The 25,440-nt window shown below is 43.8% G+C and overlaps 1 protein-coding gene and 1 non-coding gene across 4 annotated transcripts in view; one reads left to right on the forward strand and one right to left on the reverse strand.

The window, feature by feature from the left end:
* Positions 1–20,717, reverse strand: part of cachd1 (cache domain containing 1) — an 82,048-nt gene extending 61,331 nt beyond the window's left edge. For 2 of the 3 annotated variants that reach the window (XR_004613716.1, XR_004613715.1), the window contains exon 1: positions 20,044–20,657. Coding sequence is in view for 1 of the 3 variants with exons in the window: in XM_034583975.1 (XP_034439866.1) it covers positions 20,044–20,316 (273 nt within the window). In the remaining 2 variants the exon portion in view is untranslated. Of the gene's footprint in view, positions 1–20,043 lie in introns of all 3 variants that reach the window. The other variant, XM_034583975.1, reaches the window with a different exon arrangement.
* A 2,089-nt stretch (positions 20,718–22,806) lies between these two features.
* Positions 22,807–22,877, forward strand: trnag-ccc. The gene has a single exon. It is a non-coding gene; the product is annotated as a tRNA-Gly (tRNA).
* The last annotated feature ends 2,563 nt before the right edge of the window (positions 22,878–25,440 follow it).

Raw genomic sequence — 25,440 nt, forward strand, 5'->3', positions numbered from 1 at the left:
GAGCTGCAGACATCGCAAAAGCTTCACCCAATAACACCAATGTTCAATGGAGAGATTAGAAGGAAGACGAAGAAAGAGGAGACCAACACAACACAGGTCTTTTGGACTGTGTTCAGGTCTTTTGGACTCGTATCTAAAAATACCCAAAAATGTACCAGTGTGCAAAGACTTCCAACTGGAATTTTTTTGTATCTTTCCCTCCCTCATCCGCACCAAGGTCTCTTCCAGTCCAATGCAGTGGGAGAGTAAAACCTGTCAACCATATTGTGGTTCTGAAATAACAAGACCCCCATTTTGTCCAAACAGTGTCAGGGTCCAGAGAGAGGGAGAAAGAGACAGGGAGACATAAGCTGCTTTCAGACATGCACTGAACTCTGCAGTTCCTCTGTATTGTGTGTGAACGCAAATGTCCGAGTGAGAGGCTCCGCAATTTCTGCAGACTTTCTCCGCCTGGCCTCCAAGTATGAAGTCCGTAGAAATTCAGGAGAATTCGACGTGAGATCACAGCTGGATTTTCCACGAGCGAAAACTCTGGGTAAACTCTGGATCCAATTCTCTGGACTATACCCAGAGGTCATGTCTGAAAACCCCTATATAGAGAGAGAGAAAGAGAGAGAGTCCCCACCAGTCAGATCCTAACGGCCCCCCCACTGCCCCCTACACACCTTCCCGAGAGGCTCTCAGTCTCGGCCTGGGATGTTTGCTCTCCCTCTCCACCAGACAGGATATAATGCTTTCCACATGTGAGAGAAAAGGGGAGGGAATGGAGGGTGAAGGAGCAAAGAAGGGAGCAAAAGGGGGGAAAGCTGTGGAAAAGCGGGGTGGGGTCGGACAACAGCAGCAAAGAGAAGAGAAAGATCGCTTAACTGTGGTTTAATGGTAACTTCTCCACGGGCAAAAGGGGGCTTTTTGTTTACATGAAGTTATTGGTGTGACTAAAAGTTTGGAAAAGGACATCAGATGTACAAATGATCCACACATATGGACACATATGGATAACATATGGAAAAAAAGCTTTGTATTCTACACATGCTGCTTAACACCTAACCCTGGAAACAGATTGGTTTAAAAATGACCATAGAAAAGCCACATTTTGGACATTTGACCTTCTTTAACTCTGAGAAGTCAAACACAGACTCTCTGGGACGAAGGGTAGTAATGAGCCCTCTGAATAGTGGCTCAGCTACACTTCCAGAAATGAAGCATTGTGACTGACTCAAACGAGAGACATAATCTAGCAGTTTAGCGAGAGTAAATGAGGTTCCGCCTCTCTCTCTCTCTCTCTCTCTCTCTCTCTCTCTCTCTCTCTCTCTCTCTCTCTCTCTCTCTCTCTCTCTCTCTCTCTCTCTCTCTCTCTCTCTCTCTCTCTCTCTCTCTCTCTCTCTCTCTCTCTCTCTCTCTCTCTCTCTCTCTCTCTCTCTCTCTCTCTCTCTCTCTCCTTGCGTGTTAAGGAACAATGACCTAGCCTACGTGTTATGTGCGCTCAGCATCAAACGATGGAAATGGAGGGGGGGAAGGCAAATAAAAAGAGACAGCCAAGACAATGTGCACGAAATGAAGAGGTTCAACACTGATATTCTAGCACGTATGGTTCAAGGGTCACGCGTCTGACTGATTATCCAGGTTTCTCCTCTTGGCGCAAACTACGAGGTGTGTTTGCAAGAACATGTCGAGAAAAGGTGGTGAAGCGGAGTTATTACCTCTCTACACAAAGCCCTTTAATGTCAGAGAGTTGTTAAGACGAGGCCTCGGGCCACAGCAACATGCACGACTCACACTTGACTAATTGCACATATTAAAACGTGAAAAAAAACTAATTCTTAATAGTGGCATTCCTAATTTTTTAATGATAATTCACTGATCCCCTTGCAAAACCTGTTGAATGTAGTTAAACATACAGCACAAGGTTTCGATGGGACGGATTTCCTTGACGTCTTAGAGAAGGTAACACGCATACAGTGTATGTAGCAGCAGCGCCGCCAGGGCCAGGGATGCATTATGGGAATAGCAAGTTGCTGTTAAAGTGGAGCCTATGTGAAAACGTTACGAAGACGGATCAAAGCTGCATACCTGAGCGCCTCCATTAGGCTGATAAAATCTAGAAGTGAACAAGGACGAAAACAGAACCCCACACACTGCGGTCAAATTAGTTCAAGAGAAGAATGCGGGTAATGAGAAAAGGCTGTGCTTTTATAGGTGCTTCGTATGTTTCTCCATATTAAAAAGGGCTAAATGATGGTGTTTGTGTTCATGTAACATGGCTGAGGCTGGCCAAGGAATGAGCAGAGCACATGGAGCACCATGCAGGAAAGCACAAATCACTGATGATGTGGAACATCTGGGGACTAAGTATCACAATCATGATCCACAATCTTTCTTCCTTAAGTAGACTATTGCATTAAAGGCACTGCCAGATCACACTGTGGATCTGAAGTGTGGTACCAACCCGAGTGAATCACTCTCAGCATGTTCCCTCAGATGCTTCCTTTTACTGGGTTAGAACAGATATGTTGTAAAACCCCTGGAAGTGCCGACCACTACGTTTACAGTTACCGTTTACTTTCCTTTGAGAAATGCCCGACTGTGGAAAGCCAAACCACTGCCACACTACGGATGTCGAGTCAGTTTTGGGCGCCACCTCCTGATCCACCAGGCTGTTTTCTACACAATGACAGACTCATGATATCATTTCAAGATCTATCACTATATGATGGTCCGAATACTTGCCCTAAGATTGGAGAACTACGGTCATTTCATACGACTCAAATTGAAAAGCAATCCTTTAATTTGCTTCCTCTAACACGAGGAAAACAGGAGCCGCCTCTCTAAAATTTGAACGACAGAACTGAGGGACAGAAAAATACTTAATTTCAAAACATGCTGGCACAATGTGCTCTCTGTATTTTGTTTTATGGCTGGAGTTTATCACAAAATAAAAATAAATTCCTCAGGATTAGCCCTTTCAGGACCTTGGAGTGGAATGACATATGGCATGACTGAAGCAAACAGGCAGAACAGCAGTGGAAACCGAGCAGAATTCTCCAAAACAGTTAACCTTCAGCCACCTCAGGGCGCAACGCCAGTCTGGCAGCAGCCTCTGGCACCACAAGTCCCAGTCACACCCTGGTGGTACACCCTGCCAGGGCAACAAAACAACAATTCCTACGAATATTTTTCCATACGGACTCTTCTAGCTGGACTTGGAGAAGTCACAGGGATCAGAGAGAGTGTGTGAAAGAACTGAGGATGATCTGAATGTCAGGGTCAGAGAAAAGGCAGAGGAAGAGAGTCGCAGCGCAAAGGGCTCGTCCGCCCGTGCCAATAAATTTAAAACTTTGATATACGCTTCCTGCCAAGACGGCACCTCTCTCAGCCAAGTGAAAAGATGTTGGGATGGGGCGCCTGCTATGTCTGCACAAACCATCCTGGATTATCTTCACATTCCTCTGCTGTGGACTCATCTGTGAGGCGTTTACTTCCCAGCTTTACAAGCGTCCCTATATGTGCCACTCTATAGATAACTTGTCACCATAATAAGGGAAAACATTATTAAAAGAATCTCTAGGAGTGGGGTGTGGGAGGAACGGGAACATATCAAAGATCTCGGTAAACGTGAGGGACAAGCACTGATTGGAAAGATTGTCAAGAGATAAAGTAGAGAAAGGACAAGAGGAAGGGGAAAAAAAATTCCCCGGGTGGTCTCCCTCTCAGGTTTCTGAACACGACGTGAGATCATGTCTACGCACCGTTATAGCGTCTCTCTACAGACAGAGTGCTTTGTTCTACTTCATGTACTCTTGGGCCAGTTACATGCACTGATTAATAAAAGGCAGGGGTCACTCGGCACAGAGGCCTAAGCTACACGTGATACCGCTTTCACCCTTTGCCAAAGTTAAACCTCCCACATACTGGTCCTGCCGACCCTCGTGGACATGCACATAAAACAAAAACATCTCGTGGATGTGTGAAGTAAGATTAGTTATTAGTAAGTTTCATACAGAGCATGTTCAGCCCAAATCAGCAACAAGTTAACTTTGCAATATTTCCCATTAACCCGTGCCCATGAGGAATCTAAGGGTAAATATGGCAGTGACCACTAACTGTCAAGAAGTTATGTAAATGAACAACAATTACAAGGTCTGGACGCGTTTTTACACCAATAACAACAAATAGGTTTTAGGTTAAACACATGTTTATTACGAGTGTTAAACATGGTTTGTATCTAAAAGTCGTTTTAGTCACACATGGGCTTGGTTGCCAGGTTTATTGGCACAAGTAACTAAAACTTTATGACGTATAATACAACAGCCCTGAGGTGAAGGTTTTCACGTTGAGACTTTGTAGAAGCTGTTTGAATGTGTTGTTGATGTTTGCAGTGTTGTAATGACATCAATAGGAAGGATAAACTATCAGAAACACCTCTCAGTATAATATGGAATAATTCAAAAGTGCCAAAATGGCCGTAGAATGTAATCAACACCTCAGAAGAAGGTATTACTGCACGACTGTTGTATCAGGGCTGCATTAGATGAAGAAACTTGTCCTGACCATAACCATTTCAATAAGACTGAACCCTACCAAACCAAAACCGATTAATTCATTACATGTTTCCTTGAAAAGATTTACTGGGGATTCAAATTAAACTTGATGGGAGTATCTCCCTGACTCATGCATAACAACATAACTGGACCACATCACGACAATGCGTGATGCACAACAGGCCTCCAATAAACTTAGATTAAATCCAAGACAGTTGAAAACATTGCACTCCAGTTACATCATGCATTGTCACCACTTGTTGTTTCGCCTTCTGCGTGAGATGCTTCTTTTAAAAAGCACCACGATTGGCCAAAATTGCAAAATGCTTGGTCACTGTGGCTTTTCGGAGCAAAACCTTTCTTCAGTTGAGATTTTTGCGTAAGTACAGAAAGTCATGAGACATCCGCTGTTCCCTCAAAGTTTCAGCACCAGGCAGATTTTCTGTTTAAGTGCACAGTGGGATTTTTCTGAAGTTAGGCGATCTCTCAATAAAAACAATAACAGAGGTCAGAGTTCGACAGAGACGTTGTGAAGTAACGTAGGATCGTTATTGTCGCCACCATTGCCCCCATGAAGCTTCTCACAACTAGGATTCCTACAGTTTTAACTCTTTTCCATGTGAGCCTCCTCTCAAAAACAAACGTCCAAAAGTCCTTGGGAGCCTGAAATCCTGTTAAAAATCGGTGCATCTGCATACACAGGATGTCTTGGATGGGCTGCTAGCTGAGCTGCCGCTAACGTTTGCTCAGCCTGTTACTTATAACTTATGATCCAGACGTTCAGGGCTCTTTTACTGGGAGCTGGATCCTCCGCCGAGGCCCCCCTCCTCTCCAAAGCAAACGGACCTGGTGATTAAACCCAGGAGCTGCGGTGAGGCAGGAAAACATCAGCCCATGCTTCCCTAAATTACAGAAATACATCTGTCATATATACTCTCACACAAAAATGACTAAGTTACAGGTTGCACTAAAAGCCGAAAGGTAAGGGTGCTTACACATGGGCCATTTTCCCACGTTTCCTGTCTGTCCTCGCCATCACATCAACTCCAAGATACACCTTCAAACAAGTGCATCATGCCTCCAACGTCAAATAAGACAGCTTGAGACGTCGCAACCGGAACTTTTTTTTATTTTAGTTGGACGTCGGACCTGTCAACATCTGCAACTGTGCGCACGCACACGCACACTGTCTGACACATGCAAGTAAATTAAATTGAGGGCCGTTTAGGAGTTGTGACCCTCACTTGCGGCAGGAAACCACAATGCCAGAGTACACATATAAAAACACACACACACACACACTCATACACTCATCTCATTTTTTGCTGTGCTATCCTACACATGCGGGAGTGTAACTCATAAATACAGATTTTATTTTAAAAAGAGAGGCGCAAGGGAACAAAGTTAGTGGAAAAGTGAATAAAGAAGAAAACAAGGATACTGACTGAACCTGTTCATAAACTAAATCCGTCAAAACTTCTGGAACATATTTAGAGGGACAGTGTACATTTTAAGTAAAGTAGAAAAGGGTCTTTACAGAGATAAAAGGCAAGGGAGGAAAAAAGATGAGGGGAAATAGAAATGCAAATGGCCAGATCAGTATCTGTTGGTTTTGGCTCAGGTGAGGCCCAATCTCTGTTTCAATCAATAACCAACAACGAGGTATTAAAAAAAAGGTTTTCAGGCTTCAAATCACGAAATATACTTAAACATTGTAGAAATATTACTAAAAGTTTGTCAGTTGTTTTCTAGATGCCAAGAAACATGAGGGTCATGGTCAGATTATTTGTGGTGGGTGCATATGCTGCTAGTACGTATCATCTTAAAAGAAAAATGAACAGTAGTAGAGTATGGACAAGAAAAATATCTAATAAAGAGGGATTCATATTTGCATATATATATATATATAGTACAGTTTGCATTCATAAACACTAAAGCAAACCACAGGCACACAAACACAGTGTTTGTGTTTCACAAACGTGTCAAGTCGAGCTCTTAGACAGCAGGCGGGCCTATGGGGGGGGGTTGTCAGCTGAATATGCATCAGGTTTCTTTCTATGCTGTCTAAACATCGGAAACGTCTCCTATTCAGATTCACGAGTCGGTCGTCGCTGTGTGCAGAGACTTAAGTGTGAGTGCATTCAAAAGAGAGAGAGAGAGCAACAGAGACAGGAAAGAGAGAGAGTGTGTGTGTGTGTCTGTGTGTGTGGTGTGTGTGTGTGTGTTCCCCAAGGACATTTCCAAGTTTCTAGTATGTAAATTGTGTGTGGCTTTGCTGTCGTGTATGTGGGAGAGAGGGAGAGAGTTTCTGTTATGATGACACAGGACACACATGACAGCTCCGCTCAAAAAATAATCTTCCATTCGGCTTTCCTGCTATAATGGTTAATAAAGAGCGCTGGTTTGGGACCTTATGAATGTTCCCATTCTATTTGAGGGTTATACACATGATGTCATACATCTATAGGCAGTATGTTAATATCGTCTTTAAATAATTATAGTTTCTGGCACTGTTTGAGGGACTGAAGGGCTCAGTAATATGTATAACACAGTATCAAATATTCTTTTGATTTATTAACTATTAAATTAGAATATATTTTGGTGAACGTGACAATTTTGACACAGATGCAAAAATCCAGTACTACTATTAAGTCCTGAGTTTATATTGCTGAATACAACCATGTCTATTGTTAAAGAAAGAGCTTTTAAACAACACAATAAAATCAATACAGGTAAATTAAATCCTGTTGATACATAAACTACAGTAACACACACACTGCTCCCTGTACACAAGGCACAAGCGCACACACACACACACATCACAGAAAAGTGAGCACATTCACGCAGGTTCCTGTTTCCCACAGAGCTCAGTATCAGTCGAAGAGCCCTTTCACACACAGACCGAGTAACACCGACGGATTAGCGTGTCCAGAAAAGGTAAGAGATCTGCTTTTGTTCACACGATCACCAGCTGCACCCCCTCTGACTGGCAGTCCTGGAAACAGAGCAGGTCTGAGGCCGCGGCACGCTTCACTTCCAGGACTGTTCAGAATGTGACGTAGCGTGAAATACCACCAGAGGTAAGACTTCGGCAGCCAAACACTGTCCCACCTGTATGCTGAAACATTTACTTTAGTTGCCATCCACTAACTAATTAGTGCTTGGGGTGATTTAGTGGATATTTTTGTTACTTAACAAAACAAAAATGATTAAACTGTTTAAAACGGTTCTCAGCATTTTTGTCTCTCTTGGGCCCCGAGTGGTCATTGCCCCGGTGTTTCTGCAATGACTCAAGAAAACGTTAGTCTGGATTACTGTTGATTCACTGCAGGTTTCCGGACATGGGATATGAGTTTATAATGTATAAGTATAATGCCCTTGCTGCTTTAGATTTATTGTTGATAATCTGTTTTTAATTAGATGTGGGAAGCAAGAAACTTGATGGCGCTTCTAACGCGTTAGAGACACAAAAATGAAAAGAAAGACACTGACGAAGATGTCAAGAGACTTTGTGGTGATTAGAGACGACACCGGTGTCTGTGTGTTGTAAAGGAAATCACGTGATGTCTGCAGCGGAGGATTTGTTGCTGTCGGAACGCGTCTAAACTCCGTAGCCAATCTTCCGGATTTTAGCCGCAGGTCATGTCTGGTCACACGGCTTAAGATTCCATCAGTACTATTAATAACGCTTGGTTTAAGAGAAAGAAAACAGCCTGGTAAATCGACAAAGACCAGGTGAGCCTATCTGCCCAAGTCACCAATGGCAAGTTTCTGGCAGTGAACTCAAACTGGAGACACCACAAACAGAACCCAACACGGAGCCAGACAGGGAGAGAAATAGGAGGAAAACTGGCGAGTTTCTTCAACGAGAGGCCAAGATGTAAAATGTGCTGCAGGATGATTTCAAGACGGTCCCTACGCAACAAGAGCAATATGTTTTTATGAGTCTGGGACCCAGTGTGAGGCATTATGGTTATCATTTGGCCACTAAGAAGGAATAAGTTAAAAACCTAAAGGGCTCGTTTATTTCTGCCCAACCTAAATGAGATTTCTTCTGGGCTGACATCACAATGGGGAGGAAAATCTAAACCACAGCGCTGAGGGCAGAAAAGAAACCAACCATGTCCACACAGTCGATGTGAAGGTACATTCTACATTCAACGGTTTATTCTAAAAACACACTGGAGCTCTGGATAAAGACGGAGAGCGGATTTTCTCTGTACTCCTTGGTGATCTGGGTTAATGTTGACACGCCAGCAGGAGAAACTGCCCATCTCCATGTTAAACACAAGACCTGTTTGGTTTTCCTAATACTCGTCTTCCATTACTTGCGAGTCGGTCCAGATCAAATAAGCCACTCAATCGGTGGACACATAACTGAGCTCAGGGACACTGATATTTAAACACAGCTGCAGTCGCTCTGTGTGCAGAGGTTTATACGCCTCTGTGTTTATATGAGGTATGTGTGTGCATAGGTAGAGACAGAAATAGAGTAAAGCTGCTATCCTGACATTTAGGGACAGGACCGTGTGTGAGAACACAAATGTCCGAGTGAGTTGCTCCGGACATTTTCCTGAATTTGTCCTGCAAGCCTCCGAGTAAAATTTCCAGAATATATCCAAGCGAACCCATGTGAGACTAGATCCGGACCTTTTCCTGAAAATTGCCATCAAGGGAGTGAGTGTTTTGATAACGTTTCTAAAATGAGACGGATGTGGACTTTGTCATACACATAGAAGATGTTCGGACCCAATTTTGACTTTTAACGACATTTTCAGCGTTAGCGTCTCTGCTTTTTCCCCTCTCGCACTCAAAGATCTGACTCTCATCCTTGTCTCCTAATTAGCGAGCTGTACCACATGTCCCCCCCCCCCCTTTGCCATTTTTCTTTGAGAGAAAATGAAGCGCTGCATCTCTTTTCATCTTCTGACCGGCCTTGTCTTACAGAGATAGAGGCAGAAAGTCAAAAGTTCAAGTCATTAGCCTCGGCCACTTCCCGACTTGTCATCAAAGGCAGGCAACCAGCAGAAGACAAAAGGCACAGGACAGTTTCACATACCACCACCCACAGACACAATTACACTGAGAGATATAGGAAAGGACGGCAAAGAAGATGATGACAGTGGTGGAGAGAAGAGACAAAAAGAAAAACCAGGAAGCAGCATCTTGTCAAGACAGCAGACAAGACCCCAAGGCATGAAGGGAAACCGAAAAGCACTAAGAAATGATTAGATCGTGACACGATTTTCCTCTCGTGTGAGCTTTATCTAACGTCTTGTAATATCAAGACATAAGATCATCGCAATATGAAAACATATAAACCAGAGTCTGCAAACCCCATTGTACACCGGCTATATGTCCAACCTGGTGTATATTGAAGTAATAATATATACCAAGAGAGTAAAATATCCATCCATCCCTTCATCCATTTCATTCCACTTATCCAAGGTCAGATCACAGAGGCCACCAGCTAAGCAGTGAGTCAATCATCCCTATTCCCAGGCCGAGCGTTCCAGCTCCTCCTAGGGGATCCTGAGACGTTCCCAGATGGAATATGTAGTCCTTCCACTGAGTTCTGGGTCAACCCCTGGGTCTCCCCCTATTTGGGTGTGCCCGGTAAACAGCCAATTGGAGGCATCCTGATAAGCTGCCCGAATCCCCCCCAACTGTCCCCTTTCACAAGACGGGGCAGCAGCTCTACTCTGAGCTCCCTCTGAACGTCCAAACCCTACAGAGGTTGAGGAGTTCTGACATCTGTACTCATCAAAACTTGTATGCACTTATTACACAGAGTAAAGACAGTAAAAAGAACAAATACTTTAGCACCAGACCTGATTGTCTGTAGAGAAATCTTGACATATCAGCAGCTAGTGAGGTGACAACTGCGTGACTGAAAACTTTGTGCAACCATTTCCTGTTTGACCTTTAACTTTTTGGCTACAGAGTTTTTGTGTGGCAGTAGTTCATAGTTTATGAGGAGAGACGTTGGACTAACTGAGCGGACCTTCACAACCCTGTGACCCCAGTGTGTGAGAGAAGCGTCATATCGTTCTTCAGCGTCATGACAGAAAGAGGCACACTAGTATGACAGTGGAGTGTGAAACTGTTTTATCTTGGCTTCCACCGCTGCACACCATTTCTTACACTTGACCCCTTTACGCAGCCTGTTCAAAGCAGGAATGTTGCAACTTTATTCAGCACAAATGTCGTGTCTTGCTTACAGAGCGGTGAAGTGAGACCCAATAACAAGTGGTCACAGAAAAGTTGAAGTAGGTCTCATTGGTCATGATAACCCCCCCCCCACACCTCTGATGTAGACGGTTCTTTCTTCTGGTGCCTCTCTGGAACCAGTTTTCTGGCAAGAGCGACTTCTTTGGCCATCGAAAAACACAAAGAACTGGTTCCAGATTAGGAACTGGCTCCAAACTGGCTATGTATGTGCTTTGATGGAAGAGGGAAAACGGAGCCAAATCTAAGTCTGTGTAAAAAGTAGAGTCACCGCTGAGGGACAGGCGCCAATGCTTGTGTTATATGTCACGCCTCTGATGCCAGAAAGCCAGCATGCTATCAAAAAAAAGAAATCACACAAGGAGGTGGCAGTATACCGGCTTGTTTAGTTCAGTTTCAACAAGCATAGGCGGCGTAACGAGGGGTCTTCTTAATAGCAAACTAGAGGCATCTCTGTATAAAAGGGGCTTTTCATTCCTACCACTGAACCCAATTTAGCATTTTTCCCTTGCAACCTCAACCACCCTCAGCCCCGAGGAAGAACCCCAAAGCTTTTACTGTTACATATGCACAGTCAGGTCTTCACCCCCCCCAAAAAACTGCACCTATCCAAATACAGAAATAGTGCAAACAGGCACCAAGCATGGATGGAAATTTGAGAGAACTTTGGAAGACAGCGCTCCTCAACAAATGGGGTGTGGGTTTGCCGCGGGTTTGTGTATACAACACAGAGCTGTGGGAGAGAGGCATAAACAGAGAGAGAGAGAGAGAGAGAGAGAGAGAGAGAGAGAGAGAGAGAGAGAGAGAAAGGAGAAAGGAGAAAAGAGGCATGATTCTGCTTCTCCACAGGAGGAGATCCAACTCTCCCCTCATCGAGAATGCAAAGCCTCTTCTGCAGGAGTGTGTGTGCATACTGAGGGGGATGGGGGGCCTTACAAATTCATAATGTCTGGGGGAGGGAGCTGGTCCCTCTCCTCTCCCTGCCCTCCCAAATGGCTGTTTTGCTAACTACCCCCTTGCCTTACCCCACAAGTCCCCCCTCTCGCTTTCAGGGAAAGTTCATTTTGAGTCTCGCCCATTGTGGCGAGTGAAGGGACTGACTTGCTAAGGGGTGGCCTCGGGTCTTTGGCGAACACTGCCAGGTCAGCGCTGTTGGAGCTAACTGAGAAACACTGGCAGGAATCTGGAGGAGAAAAAAGACCAGGAACACAAAGCCTGGATCACTAATAAAGATCCTTTCTCTCTCTCTCTCTCTCTCTCGTGGAGTGCATTTATCACTTTGTGTGTGTTGAGGGTGTGTGTGTGAGCGAGAGGCGGGAGAGTGAGGCTGTGTGAAGTAAGACAATGCAGAGTGGGTGATGGTGAAAGGGAGATAAAGAGTGAGAGAGGTAATAGAGAAAGGGAGAATCATTTTTAAAAAGTGAGAAGGAGCTGATTAAACACAGCCAGTTAATTAGTTTTCCTCTTTAATACGCAGAGGGCGGAGTTAACTGCTTTCAGTGAGAACCTGCAGGGCTCGGCTGCATGAGGATAAACAGCCCTGCCTCAATACACAGAAGGTTGGTCCTAAAAGATTAAACCAGTTTATATCATAATGAAAATCTGTCTCAATATGTGATTTATGATTCAATAACAAAAAACAAATAATTGGTCTGTTAGTAATCGGTACTGATAATAATCATTAGCTCCATGGCTAATTATCTTAAAGAAATAGGAGGTGGACCGAGGTAATAACGTGGATAAGGTCTCTTAACTCTTTCATTTGCAAAAGTTAATGCTTTACTACATTATATTAGCAAATATTTCCTAGCATATACTGTCTGTAGTCTTCTTCACCAGGTGACTTATCATATATCATATGATGGGGAATCATTTTCAATAAATTCAATAGAAGCTTTAAATTGCTTCTTTAGCTCAATCCTTTGCAGAGGTATCGTGGAATATGTGTTTTTCAGACCATATTTTGTTGACCTTGACATTTAACTGATCAGTAATATTCTCCCAATATGTTTGGTGAAAATCCATCCATTTGTTGCACTGAGAGCAAACTGGTCATGGAACTATCCAAGATTACGTCTTCCAGTAGCATTGATTTGAAAGAAATAAAGAAGGTATGCATCCTTAAAAACGTTTGCATTATTCCACAAATCAATACAGCTCCATGCACAATAATGATGTAATACAGATATGGAGACGCGTGCACATAGTCAAGTATCATCCTGATCTGAGGCACAGCTGATAACGACAGGATGTTTACAGTTGGAGAAATAAAAGGAAAGTTATATTCCTGGAATCTGACCATGTTTGAAGTGTGTTGCACTGATATCGCAAAGTTCAGTCCTGATTCTTAACAGGAGCTCGGCATTTCAGGGCAGGTCAGTACGAGTGGGGGGAAGATACAGCAGGGAGAGCGAGGAAAGGCAGACACAAAAGGTTGAGGAAACTGCTAAACCAATTTCAGTCAAGGCCAAACAGAGAGAGGCCTTCTTCGGCCGGGAAATGTGGGAAACAGATCAAAAAGCGGTCAGATAAATGATTCAGCCACGACAGTACAGACATATTTAAACCGCAACAGCTGGTGCAGAGGGAAGAACATCAGTTTCATGCTCCGTCCTGACCGCAGTCCAGCAGGAGCCAAGAGACGAGGGTGCACAAGGCTGTACTTAACACTGGCGAAAAATTAAAGGGATCTGATTGAGATGAATGGGAGCTACGTTGTCCAAACGCTCTGAGGGAAAAAGAAAACATATCCCTGAAAATGTTTCTCTCCTCTTATCTTTCTTTAAACTGGCTCCGTGCACACAAAGTTAAATAAAGCAGTGGGATGCAGGTAGTGAGGAGAAAGACGTCTGACACAAAAGGATCTCCGTTTAGCTCTCTGTGCTAAATATGGCAAAGTTTTGGAAAATATCTGCTAAATATCAAATTATTCAGGATCTTTTGAAGTCTTTGATTTTTTTGGCAAACCACAACAGACTCAAATTTAGATTGTAAAAATCATTGAGCTTTGTTCACCATGTTTTAAGCCAACACTGGTCTCCCTGACGACCAGTTAAAAACCAACACTGACCCAAATTTTGACCTTGGACTTTTTAAGATTACATTTGGGTCAAGATATCACAAATAGACCTTAAGGGAACGCCGCATCCGGGGGTTCCAATACTTTTTAATGCATTCCTATAAAAATCTGTCATCGTGATGTAGAACTTCAGCTACTTGGCAATAACAAAAGATCCCAAGGATGTCGAGATGCAGGGTAAGTGCAAAACTCTGGCCTGCTGATGCCACTAGAGGAAATTTAGGGTGTCACTAAAGAGTGAATCTTCTTGATACTATGAATGTCTGCAAAAGATTCCATGGCAACCAATCCGATAGTTCATATTTCTGTCTGGATCACCCGACCAACAATGCAATACCTTGAAACACGATGCCTGTGTGGATAAAAACAGCAATGCACAGATGGAAGATAAAAGAGCATGGGCTTTTCAATCGTGAAACCAACCGGTGACCCTACGCAAGAATTAAAAAAATTTGAGACTGATTTGGAAATATGGAGGCAACAAGGATTCTGTCTGACAGCAGCACTTAGGTTCCCCGTTTCATCCAACAGGTCTGGGGACCTCAGAATGTCTGGTGTGTGCTCGGTTTGCAGGCTGGAGACACGAGGCGGCTGGACAGCAGGGGCGCCTGAGCCTCTCGCTGCCTGGACTCAGGCCAAAACACACAGGCAGCCCTACATTTAATGAAAACACGGCCCTTTGCTCTGTTCACTCCCGCATTGTGATGGGAAGATAAAGGTAACGGTCGACAGAACTGGGCTACATCTCCGGCTTTTGGACAGGCAAAGAATTTAGAAGACTGATATGAAAGTCGTGCCAAGTTCTTTTAACACTCCGCAGCCCTCGCGCTGGGACTCTGCAGCTGAGAGCCCTGTTCTTTCAAAGAAATAAATGAATATATAAATAAAAATCCTCAATTTCAAGGCAAAACTGCAACTTTTAAAATATAGAAATGTGCTGTTTGGAAATAAGTTCATACACAAACAACAACTTATGACACCAGTTACCAAGTTCTTTTTAGATTCAACTTGGATTAAACCACATAAACTGAACAGTACAACTTGGAGTTAAAAGTTCTTTAGGCATCAGCAGCAATTTGGGACCAAGAATCCAATAACACAGTGAGAAACCAAGAAATACATAATAAAATAATAAATTAAGTCTGGCGGCAATAACAGCATGAAAAAAAGTAGCAGTTAAATTGTAAACATTCTGATGTTCCACTAACTGGTGCAGCCCCGAGTGTAGCATATGAGTATTTTAATCTCGAAAATGAAAATTTGCCTCTATATCTATATAGATACATTCAGGAAAAGAACTGTGAATATTTAAGTACAAGGAAAGAAGGCAACTGGTGCTAGAGATGCTAATGTTAGCACTGGGCCCTATTCACACCTGGCATTATCATGCACACTGGGTGATCCAGTCCCAAGTGGACAGCTCTGAGTACGTCAGTCCACACCTGGTATTAGAATACATCGTGAGTGACCACTTGGGATCGGATCTCACCTCCCTGCTCTTTATGCAAATACACACATACATGAAGGACAAGCGTCTCAGCAACGCTATGAACTGCATGTAGCAAGTCGGACCAGGGCCTCAGTGTCCCACAGCGTACACCAGGTAATCCATGAAGTGTAAATAACAATGGCATGTGTCCATCCTCCACCGCAGTTCAGTTTCCATATTCAAAACTATTATTTACAACAGGGAACTAAAAAGAAACAGTTGCTTACGTTATGTAACCTCTGGGCCCCGAGGGAAGGAGAACCAAAACAGTCGAACATGACGACTTCAGGAATGCGTTTAGAAATTCATATTTGACACCTGAGTGTTCATTTGCCCTTTGGATGAGTGTTTTTGTAAAGAAAATGTTTAACATGTCCTTTCGTTTCATAAAGCATTAAGGTATCTGTGTATACGTTTGCTTTAAGAATCAATGGATGATGAAGATGTGCAATTGTATACGATTTCTGGGAGATCTATACATTTGTGTTTTATTTTTATTTGAAGTTTATAGTTAACCTGTAAAATATCGAGCCTCAATCACATTTCCTTGTTTTAAGTGTTTGATCACAACATCTTTGGAATTGCTGCAAATCTGATGGAATATCTTATCATTTTTTACTCCCTTATATCGATATTGGCCTTGCCTCCCGAAAAATCCATATTGGTGAGGCTCTGATAACATGTAAGTGCTCTGAAGGTTTTTAACTGAAGCTAATATGTTTAGATTTCAGTCCTGATGAAGAGCAAAAAGTCCAAAAACACAGACTCAAAGTCAAACATGAGGTTGAGAGAGAGGCAGCAATAGTCCCACATGTAGAGCGGGGGCCTGCAAGGCTCAGAGTAACCTTGACTGTTTGAGCACACAGCCATGTTGGCAATGCAGTGCAAGGGAAGAAGGCTTTGAAGCTGAGCTGCAGAGAACCTAGCAGGAATTCTGATGTCCCGCTGTATATCCTCAAACCCTCCTCCCCCTCCTCCTCCCCCTCCTCCTCCTCCTCCTCCCCGTTTGCCTGTCTCCGCCACGGATTCAATAAAAACTGAGGAAAAGAGACGAAACGCAGCCCAGAGACAGACAAAAGACACGGTAGAGGGGTGGCATAAGAAGAGTAAAACAGAGGCAGGTGGAAGGACAAAAAAATACATTTATAAATGTTAAAAAGAAACCTGATCAAATTGTCGCTTTGTGCAAGTGAGAGAAAACAACAAAGCAGGAATCTGGGCTCTGTTGCCCTTGGGCCAAACCCAAACCAGAAAATCACGGCCTAATTATAATGCCAGAGCTACACCAATTTTCTCTTTTCCTTCAAAACCCTCCACTGCCCTCAAATTACTATCAATATTCAATTAGGGGGCCGGGGATCCTGGTCGAGCCGACCTCAATAACAAACCACACTTCTCCGAGGATTAGGGCCCTTAAAACTAACACAGTGAAATTTCCTCCACAAATAATCAGCCAATAGGGCGTGAATACCTTCTCAGTAAAAGCAAAAGGGCGCCGGAGTGCAACACGGTGATGAGTGATCTCGTTGTGGCTTTACAAACTATGTGTGTCTTTACGTTGAAGTTTCTCTGTATTTCCAACAAGTCATCAAACCCGCGTTGCTGTAGCTGTTAGTGGAAACATGTACCGTGGTCCTGGCTCGGCCGCTGGCAGGTTCCCACATGACACAAGTGTTTTAATAACACGGACGGAGGAAATGAGGTCATATTTCATATTTGAGATCCAAGCCCGACTCTAGATTTACATGTAAAACCTCCTGCTCCAAGCCACAGAAAATCTGACATTGACTGCTCATTAGTACACATCAGAGACGAGTGTCTGCTCGCACAACAGCCACTGAGGAACAATCGAAAGAAATCAGTGTCAGAGATCTGGGAAACTTTCTGATTCAGACACTGAAACTGGGAGTTCTGTCAACAACAAACCACAGATACAACAACGGGTGGGAATTTGCGGCAGCCAAGTAAATGAAAAACGTGGAATAATTACATTTCAGAAGCCGTAAGCAGCAAATGTTTGTCATCATTTCTCAAAAAATGACTCACATCAAATACCGAAATGGTTATCACTTACCTTTATTTTCATTGATTAACACCCGACCCATATGTATATCTTGAGGGCTGATACCAATATTGGGGAGTAAAAAAAATTCTGATACCAATATATCGGCCGATTTAAGCAACGATTCCTAAAATGTCGCTATTATAGACCAGACACCTTCTGGTTTGTCAATAATCGGACTGACAGGAATTGTAGCAGAACAGTGTCTTACTGAAATAAAAGCTTTTAACAATAAACTGTAAACCAGAGAAAACTCCCCCCCCGTGCTGAAAAACCAGCTTTGAAAACTTGACCTCTCGGCCTCAGCAAAGTGTCAACACCCTGGCATCCCCTGATAATTGACTGACTCAATGACAGATTGAACACGGTTGACCCAGTGACTGAGGAGCACTGAGAGGACGAGCCTCAAATTACACATCTGCCAGAGAATGAGGGGTGGAGCGGGTTCGAATTACACTTTAAACGGAGATATCCGCCTGATAACAAAAACCCCTTCAGATGTCTCCCGAAATAGTGAAGCATTAACTTTGCATGTCGATGTCTCGCTGGCCCAAAATAAATCATGGAAAAAAAGAGCGTCTGCCTCTTGCACTGAATAGGGATAAAAAAAAGGAAGAGACAGAGCGATAAAGTGAGATCCAGCTGAACGGACACACCTGCAGACGGAGCAGGTGTCCGCAGAGCCGACAGATTCCTGCAGTTGTTTTCACAGGCAGATGCAGACTGTTTTCACTGGATGCACGTTTCTTAACATTTGTGGAAAAGGCGCCCTCACACATTCATGAAAAGCACCGCTTTCGATCACACTCCCATTCGCTCCGTGCCAAGTCGGATTTTCACAGTTTACAGAGCAACACGCCGGCCTCACAACTGGATTCCCACGACACAGGGGGAGGGACGCTGAATGTGTGTTTTCATGATAATTCTACAGGGTTGTATGTGAAATTGAAATTAGTCACTGAATATACAGTGAGAGGGGGGAAAAAGCCAAGATTTTTTTTTTTGCATGCAACAGAAATGATGGCAGAGATGGAAAGAAAAGACAGAATTTGAAAAGGGATTGATTCATTTTTAGAATACACGCCAGCAAAGAGAAAATGATGGGAAGAGGAAAATGAGGCCCAGACGGAGAACAGACTCAGGTAGGAACGAGTGGTGACAAAGGCGGATCCGATGGGGCGGGATCAGAGGGAGCCCTCAAAGCCGACTCCCAGAGTTGGGATGAAGGCGGCTCTGTGTGTGGAAGCAGAAAAAGATGAAACACCATTTGGGGCCAGGGCCCCCCCCGCCGCCTCGCCTCTGTGTTCAGGGCCTGTGAGCTCCTCCGCCTCTGAAGTGCTAAACACCCCCACCACCACACGCCAAGCTCTGCTGCACCCTGCACCTCCTGCCATTTGGTGACTTGGTGCAGCTCTGCACAGACGGACGTCTATCTGCTGTTTTCCTTTATGTATATCGGAAATATTTCCCTTTGAGAAAAGGGGGATTTATTTGGAATACTTGTTTAATTGTCTCATGACATTTTTGTCGGTTGACCGATCAATAAATCAGCCTCATTCTTCCAGAAAATAGGAATATGCTCTTCACAATTCTGGGATTCCTGGTTATAAGTAACGAGTGTCATGTTTCCAACAAGGCAGACAAATGACCAACACCCATGATTCATGTCCGATCCCATAACAGAGACAAAAATCACGTCAGTTCGAGCTACAACTACCTGTCGTTTGACAGGAAATCAATAGGGAATGCAATAATTTGGATAGTTGAGACATGTGAAGAGAAAAAACTCAAGAAAACAGGAAATCACTGTTTCCATCTTTTACATTCCTGCTCCTTCTTTGTGACATTTTATGAACAAAGCGATGACCCATCATGAAGCTGTGGCTGCAGCCCTGCTTGCCCTCGACTCTGATCCAGCTCCAGCTGCTGGAGACAATATCTCTATTCACATTCGCTTGCAAACCAAATCTAATTGTCTGGATTTATCCATCAATTCAAAGCTTGGGTTTTTTCTGAGGCTGCAGAAAACAGACTCACTCCTGATAAGTTAAATGAAGGGGATCCACATTTTCCACAGATCATCACGCACACAGACAGGAAACCATAACCAGTTGAATTCATAAATCTGCACAATGGCATGTGTTCATCATTAACCCCAGTTTGCATCATATGACCCGATCACAATGTAACCGTATCAAGTTATTAATGAGCACAAGGGTCAGGCCTCTGAGAGGAAACAGGAGGAAACGCTGCTTCATGGCTGAATGCACATGATCATGATTGTAGGTGACAGATGATCCTCGTTGTGTTATTTGTGCAGAAAGAAATTAATAAATGGGATGTTTTGTGTGTCAGGGAATTAAAAGCAGATTATAAAAAAAAAAGGGGACAATGTTGGTGTGACTCCACCATCACAACTTCAAAGCTGCGCTGCAACGTGGAAACCAAAAGAGCTCATTGTTTCATAACAGCAACATTTCTGACAAACCAAGTCCCCCCCCCCCCCTGTGGCTGATTATTCCTCTGGATTCTCCTGGGGTTTTTTGGGGGGTGGGGGGGTTTAAACCCGGCTGCAGCTCCAGGTGCCACATGGATCTCCCAGTTTCACACAGAAAAACCAAAACAAACATCCTTTCCCCTCTTTTACCTGCATCGTGAAGACTCCCAGCTCCTGCGAGGAGAGCTTCTTCATCTGATCCGCCAGAACTTGCGCTTCCTCCAGGATGGAAAACTCCGTGTCGGCTCCGCAGTATCCACAAGAAAGCGCCGCCGAGCACATTAACACGAAGCCCCACGAAAGCGCCAGCGAGCCCCCGCGAAACCGACGGTGCTTATCCCGGAAAGCAGCGCGCCCGCTCGGCGTCAAAGCCACGGGTCCCCCCGCTGTCCGCCGCGCCATGGTGGCCGAGGGTCCGCGCATGCAAAGGGGGGGCTGGAGAAACGTCTGGTGGCGGAAGAAGAGGAGAAAACTTCCCAAGGTGGGGGGGGGAGAAACTACTTTTCTTTTACAACTTTGCAGCGGAGGGGACGTGGGCTCCGTCGCTCCCGTGCGAGACTCCGAGATTCCCAGCCGCGCAAAGCATCGCACCTCGTAGAAATCCCTCCGGAGACGAAAACAGATCCATGCGTAAAAAGGCGCGTATGTTGTGGGGGGTTTTCTGTCGTGAACGTTGTCCGTGTTCCGTCTTCCGATCCGCGGCTCCAACTCCTGGAAGTCTGGCAAAGAGTGTGTGTGCGTGTGTGTGTGTAAGTGTGTGTGAGCCGGAGATTCACCACAGTGGGGGTGAAAGTAGGAGGCGTGGAAACACGAGAGTCCTACCGGCGCCTGGATTCTCTGGATCAATGGATCAGGGTTTTTTATTGTGCCTGAAACTGCTGCTGGGGAAAGAAGAGGCAAGAACAGAGAAGGCCAACATGCAGGCTGCAGGGCCGTGGTAAGAAATGTCATGGGTCCAAGTCAGGCCCCCAAAACACCCACCCCAAAACATCTCCAGCCACTAAAAAAAGTATTTTGGGTCTTTTCTTTATTGTGGTAAAGCTGCTTTCAGACATGTACTGAACTTTGTCCTGGACATTTTTCCTCGGACAACTTTTCGTGCCAGCCCCCTGGAAAAATGTCCGGAAAAACCTATGTGAGAAAACGTATTGATGTCGTTTCTAATACATGACAGGCACGAATCAGAAAACAAATACTAATATATAAAAAGAGGTGTCATACACGTAGAAGACGTCAACTTGGAAAGACGGCGAGATTCAAGAGCTTTTGGTGATGAGGACAAACGTATGTGTCTATATTCTGTAAACAAAATCATGCGATTTCCATAATTTATACGTCATGTCCTGCCTCGTTCACGCTCCACCCAGGACCCCCCCTCTCCTGAAGGAGCTGGATATTGTGAAACATGTCTGACCTGGATAAATCTTCTCTTCTTTACAAGTGTAAGGCAAACTCTGGAAAATGTCTGGAGGCAATTTCTCATTTGACGAAGGTCATGTCTGAATGTGACTTTAGCTGGTATCTTAGGTAGCTGGTTGTCCCAGATGTGGGATTATTGTCCCGTACGTGGTCTTTTCTTTCAGCTGCAGGATCATTGTATGTTTTTCTCTGCAAATAAAGAGAACCGGCACTTTTAGGGGTTTCAAATAAAACTGGTGATGCATAAAGAAAATGTGCAGCATCAATCGTCTGCAAATTTGTATGAATGTGACTGAGAGCAGCCGAGTGTGTAGTAATCACCGGAGACTCCACTTCTGTTAGAATCCACTTCTTGGTTTCACTGCAGCTTCAAACTTCACTCTAGCTGAGCAGCTTTGAGAGAGGGAAGGCCTCTGTGTGTGTGTGTGTGTCTGGGTAATAATCCACATTGTGACTGCATAATAAAATATAAGTGAGCGAGAAAAGCTCATGTGATAAAGAATCTTGTAGCCGATGAGATGCTTTGAAGCAGAACAGCACTTCAACCCATCCAACAGCTGACCTCTCTCTCTCTCTCTCTCTCTCTCTCTCTCTCTCTCTCTCTCTCTCTCTAACACTCACACACACTCACACACTCCTGGATTGTTTTTGATTTGCAGAAGCACAGTTGGTCTCCTCTCAGCCGTCTCACGCCTTCTAGCTTCTTCTTGGAGATTTCCCCGGTGAAACCCACACCTCATTTACACTCAAAATGTCTGTAGGATGCGAGAACAGGGGGGAAATCGAATCACTTGGTTTCTTTAGACAGAATACAGCACACACACACTGTCACATAGTGTAATATCCACTAACATGGAGGAGGTCGGGTTTACGACCTGCACTGCAGCCAGCCACAAGGGGGCGACTGTATAACGTGTGTAAACTGTTAGCTTGTTTGAAATCAGATGACTCAATGACTCTACTCATGTCTGTTCACCTTTTGCATTTTGAGACTATCTGTAATTACCTCTGCCAAGGAGATAAATTCTCACCCATGCCTTTGCTGGTTTGTACTTTTGTTTGGGAATTCTTCAACATTTCACCATTTTCCCAGAGAACCTTTTTACCGAGTGCCATTCAAACTCTGAGAGACAGATATATGGAATGGGACCAAAACACACCTGAGGCCCCTGGTGTCACAGCATTGCTGTCTTTATGTGTCACTGACACCATGACTGACGATAGTAGTCGTCTTTCCCGTCTTTAACCCAAAGGCTAATTTCAAATTACCTTAAATTTGGTCTGAAACCCTGAGATACCGATAAGTCCTTTCAGCATTAACCACGTGATGGTTATTTTGCCTCCATAAGACCTCACTTGCTGAAGAGTTGGCATTTAGAAATATGCAATAAATTAAATTGTTAAGGGTTTAGTCAGCCAGTCATGTGCATTTAGTAGTGGTTCTCATCATAATATCCTGCCAACCATGATTGTGTGACATCACAGCCAATATCAGTGCTGCTGGTGTAGTGGTATCATGCAAGATTCCCATTCTTGCGATCCGGGTTCGATTCCCGGGCAGCACAGATGAATGCTCCACGAATCAGCTGCAACCTGATTACTCCAGGACTCATGAGGCATCAAGGTTGCACAATTCTCCTCTTGTCATTAGTTGATTGCTATGTTTTACATTTGTGCTTGCACTAAACACACCACAGCAAATTCCTTCTATGTGTAAACCTACTTGGCAATAAACACATATTCTGATACATCTGTAGAATTAAGATATATTTTTCCTGTGTGGTGTCAAAAGATGTAAAAATCAAGTCTAAAAAAAACTTCCATTGTTAGAAGGGCTCCAATGAATATAATCCCAGTAGACGACTAAGTCAATTTATGAAATATTCCAAAGTGAAAAAGGGGGAAAAAAAACATTGTTATTGTGGTCACCAGTGGTTCTTCCTTCTTTTCTCTGCTTCCAATTTATCCTCTCATGACTCAGTACAAATGGATCGCTCTGTTTGTGAGAGTAATTGATGCAGCTGGCAGACTCACAGCTCTGCCGGCTGTGGTCTGCAGCGGGTAAAGAGTTCCTGGCGTTGCCATGCTCCTGAATGGGCTGGCTTGTCTTCGTCTTTGGCCGCCGACTCCATCAGATGTTTGCACGGCCGTCAGATGCTTTTAGACACTTACGAACTCAAGGGTGTTTGTGTGCGACACGATAAGTTCCCCTGAATACCCCTGTTTTCTCAGGATTGTGTCGTTTCTCCTTCAACTCTCACTTCAACAGCAATTTTATTTATAAACTGTGTTGGAAGCCGAGCGTTCTTTATTTGTAAGGGAAGAAAAGATAACAGCCCTTTTAAGAAAAAATAGGTAATTCATTTCCTGAATTGGTTGCAATGTTTGCGCAGGAAACATTTAAAAAAAGACCCCTGTGCACGCACTAGAAAGAATGTATAAATTAACATAACCTGCAGCAGACCAAAATAACTCAGACAAAATTCAAACAGCGAAGGTTTTTGAAATCATATGGTTCGTCTCTCGCCCCTCGACTCGGCCGCAGAGCCAGAGCCGACCTCATCAAAGCTCCGACCAGAGAAGTGTTTATGAGTCTGGAGGATTTGAAAAACATACTCGGCTCTTTCTGCTTCACACCTGTTCTGTCTGTGTTTATGTGCGTATAAGTGAATGTGTGCCGTGCTGCAGCAGGTGCAGCCTATTCACAGAGCTGGCAAGGAGATGTGTCTGAAAAAAGATGCGGTGTCCCCTCTCTGATGTAGGTAATATATCAATCGGTTTTGAGTTAGATAATGTGATAATGCTCTGAATATAGTGATAAAACACACTGAAATAATAAATATCTATTGGCTGATCGCGTACGTCCTCTAGGTTCAAACTTTGAGATCGAGTAAGAACAGTTAAACAAATGGAAAAGTCACGTTTCATTTGATTATGATTGCTGTGGTATGAATTTGACATCTCCACCTCTTTTAGAACACTAAATAGCTCATGTTTGCTTTATTGTAAAAGCATCAACTGGTATGATGAATGCAATGTTGCAACATCAGTTTAAGGTGCTCTAGTATTTTTTTCTACTGGATCACTTTCAGACGGCAGCTCAGCTAACATCTGCAAATATCTGGAAATTGACTGTGGAAAGAGATCTGGTGAATTTATTCCGAGACAAACACGTCATTCCCTAAAGAAAGTGGTTGTGGGGTCTTCATTAACAGAGATAAAGAGATTTATTTCACAGGATTACCCCGTTGACATTATTTTGAGAAGGCCCACGCAGCCGCCTGGTTTTGGGACAATAAAGAGAAGAAGAGGAGAAAGTGAGGCTGATCAGTGAAGGATCTATTAAATAAGATCTGGGCTGAGATGCAGGGAGGTCCTCTTCAAAGCACGACAGGAAGACACATCTGGCTTCAAAGCCTGTGACGGAGATTTCTTTTGACATGCAAACAGGAAATATTTGGCTCAGGATGTAGTAAGACTTGTTACCTGGGGAAGTGGTGAACCCAGAGCAGATTTGAAGCCAGATTACAGGAGGTTGCACACCTCTTATTAAATATACTTTTATTAGGGTGGGTTATCTTTGACAATGCGGTGTAAATAAAGCCGAAAGCAAATGCAACTGTGAGGCAAGTTCCCACTGCAGTAATCAGTAAACACAGGGGTTGAGATTCTGACACGTGGAGGCTTGTTAGACGTTTACCGCAACACCCTTCCTGGTAAACAAGAGCCGTGCATAACATAAGAGAGACGGTGCCCAATAAGACACAAGAGGTGGAGGTTAACACGGAAACACCGGTGGCACAAAGACAACCTGTTGGAGAAGTCACTGAAATAATCTCCTCACCAGATGCACAATGAGACAAATGTAAAAGATGTTAAAACTAAATATATATTTACAGCTGCAGGATGTACTCTGTTGCATGGTGCTAAAATGTGCATTTGCAAAATCTCCTTGAAGTTTTAAATCAAACCTTTCTTCATATATGGAACAAACACACAAATGAAAATAACTTCTTTATAATAACTCTTAACTGCTTTCCTTAAATTCCCATGATTCATTGTATGATCTTTGGGTCTGCAGGTGTAGCAGGGAAACATTTACATCTGCACAAAAGTGAGGTTTTTTCG

Source organism: Hippoglossus hippoglossus, chromosome 4 (genome assembly GCF_009819705.1).
Source record: "Hippoglossus hippoglossus isolate fHipHip1 chromosome 4, fHipHip1.pri, whole genome shotgun sequence".
In the NCBI taxonomy this organism is placed as follows: Eukaryota; Metazoa; Chordata; class Actinopteri; order Pleuronectiformes; family Pleuronectidae; genus Hippoglossus; species Hippoglossus hippoglossus.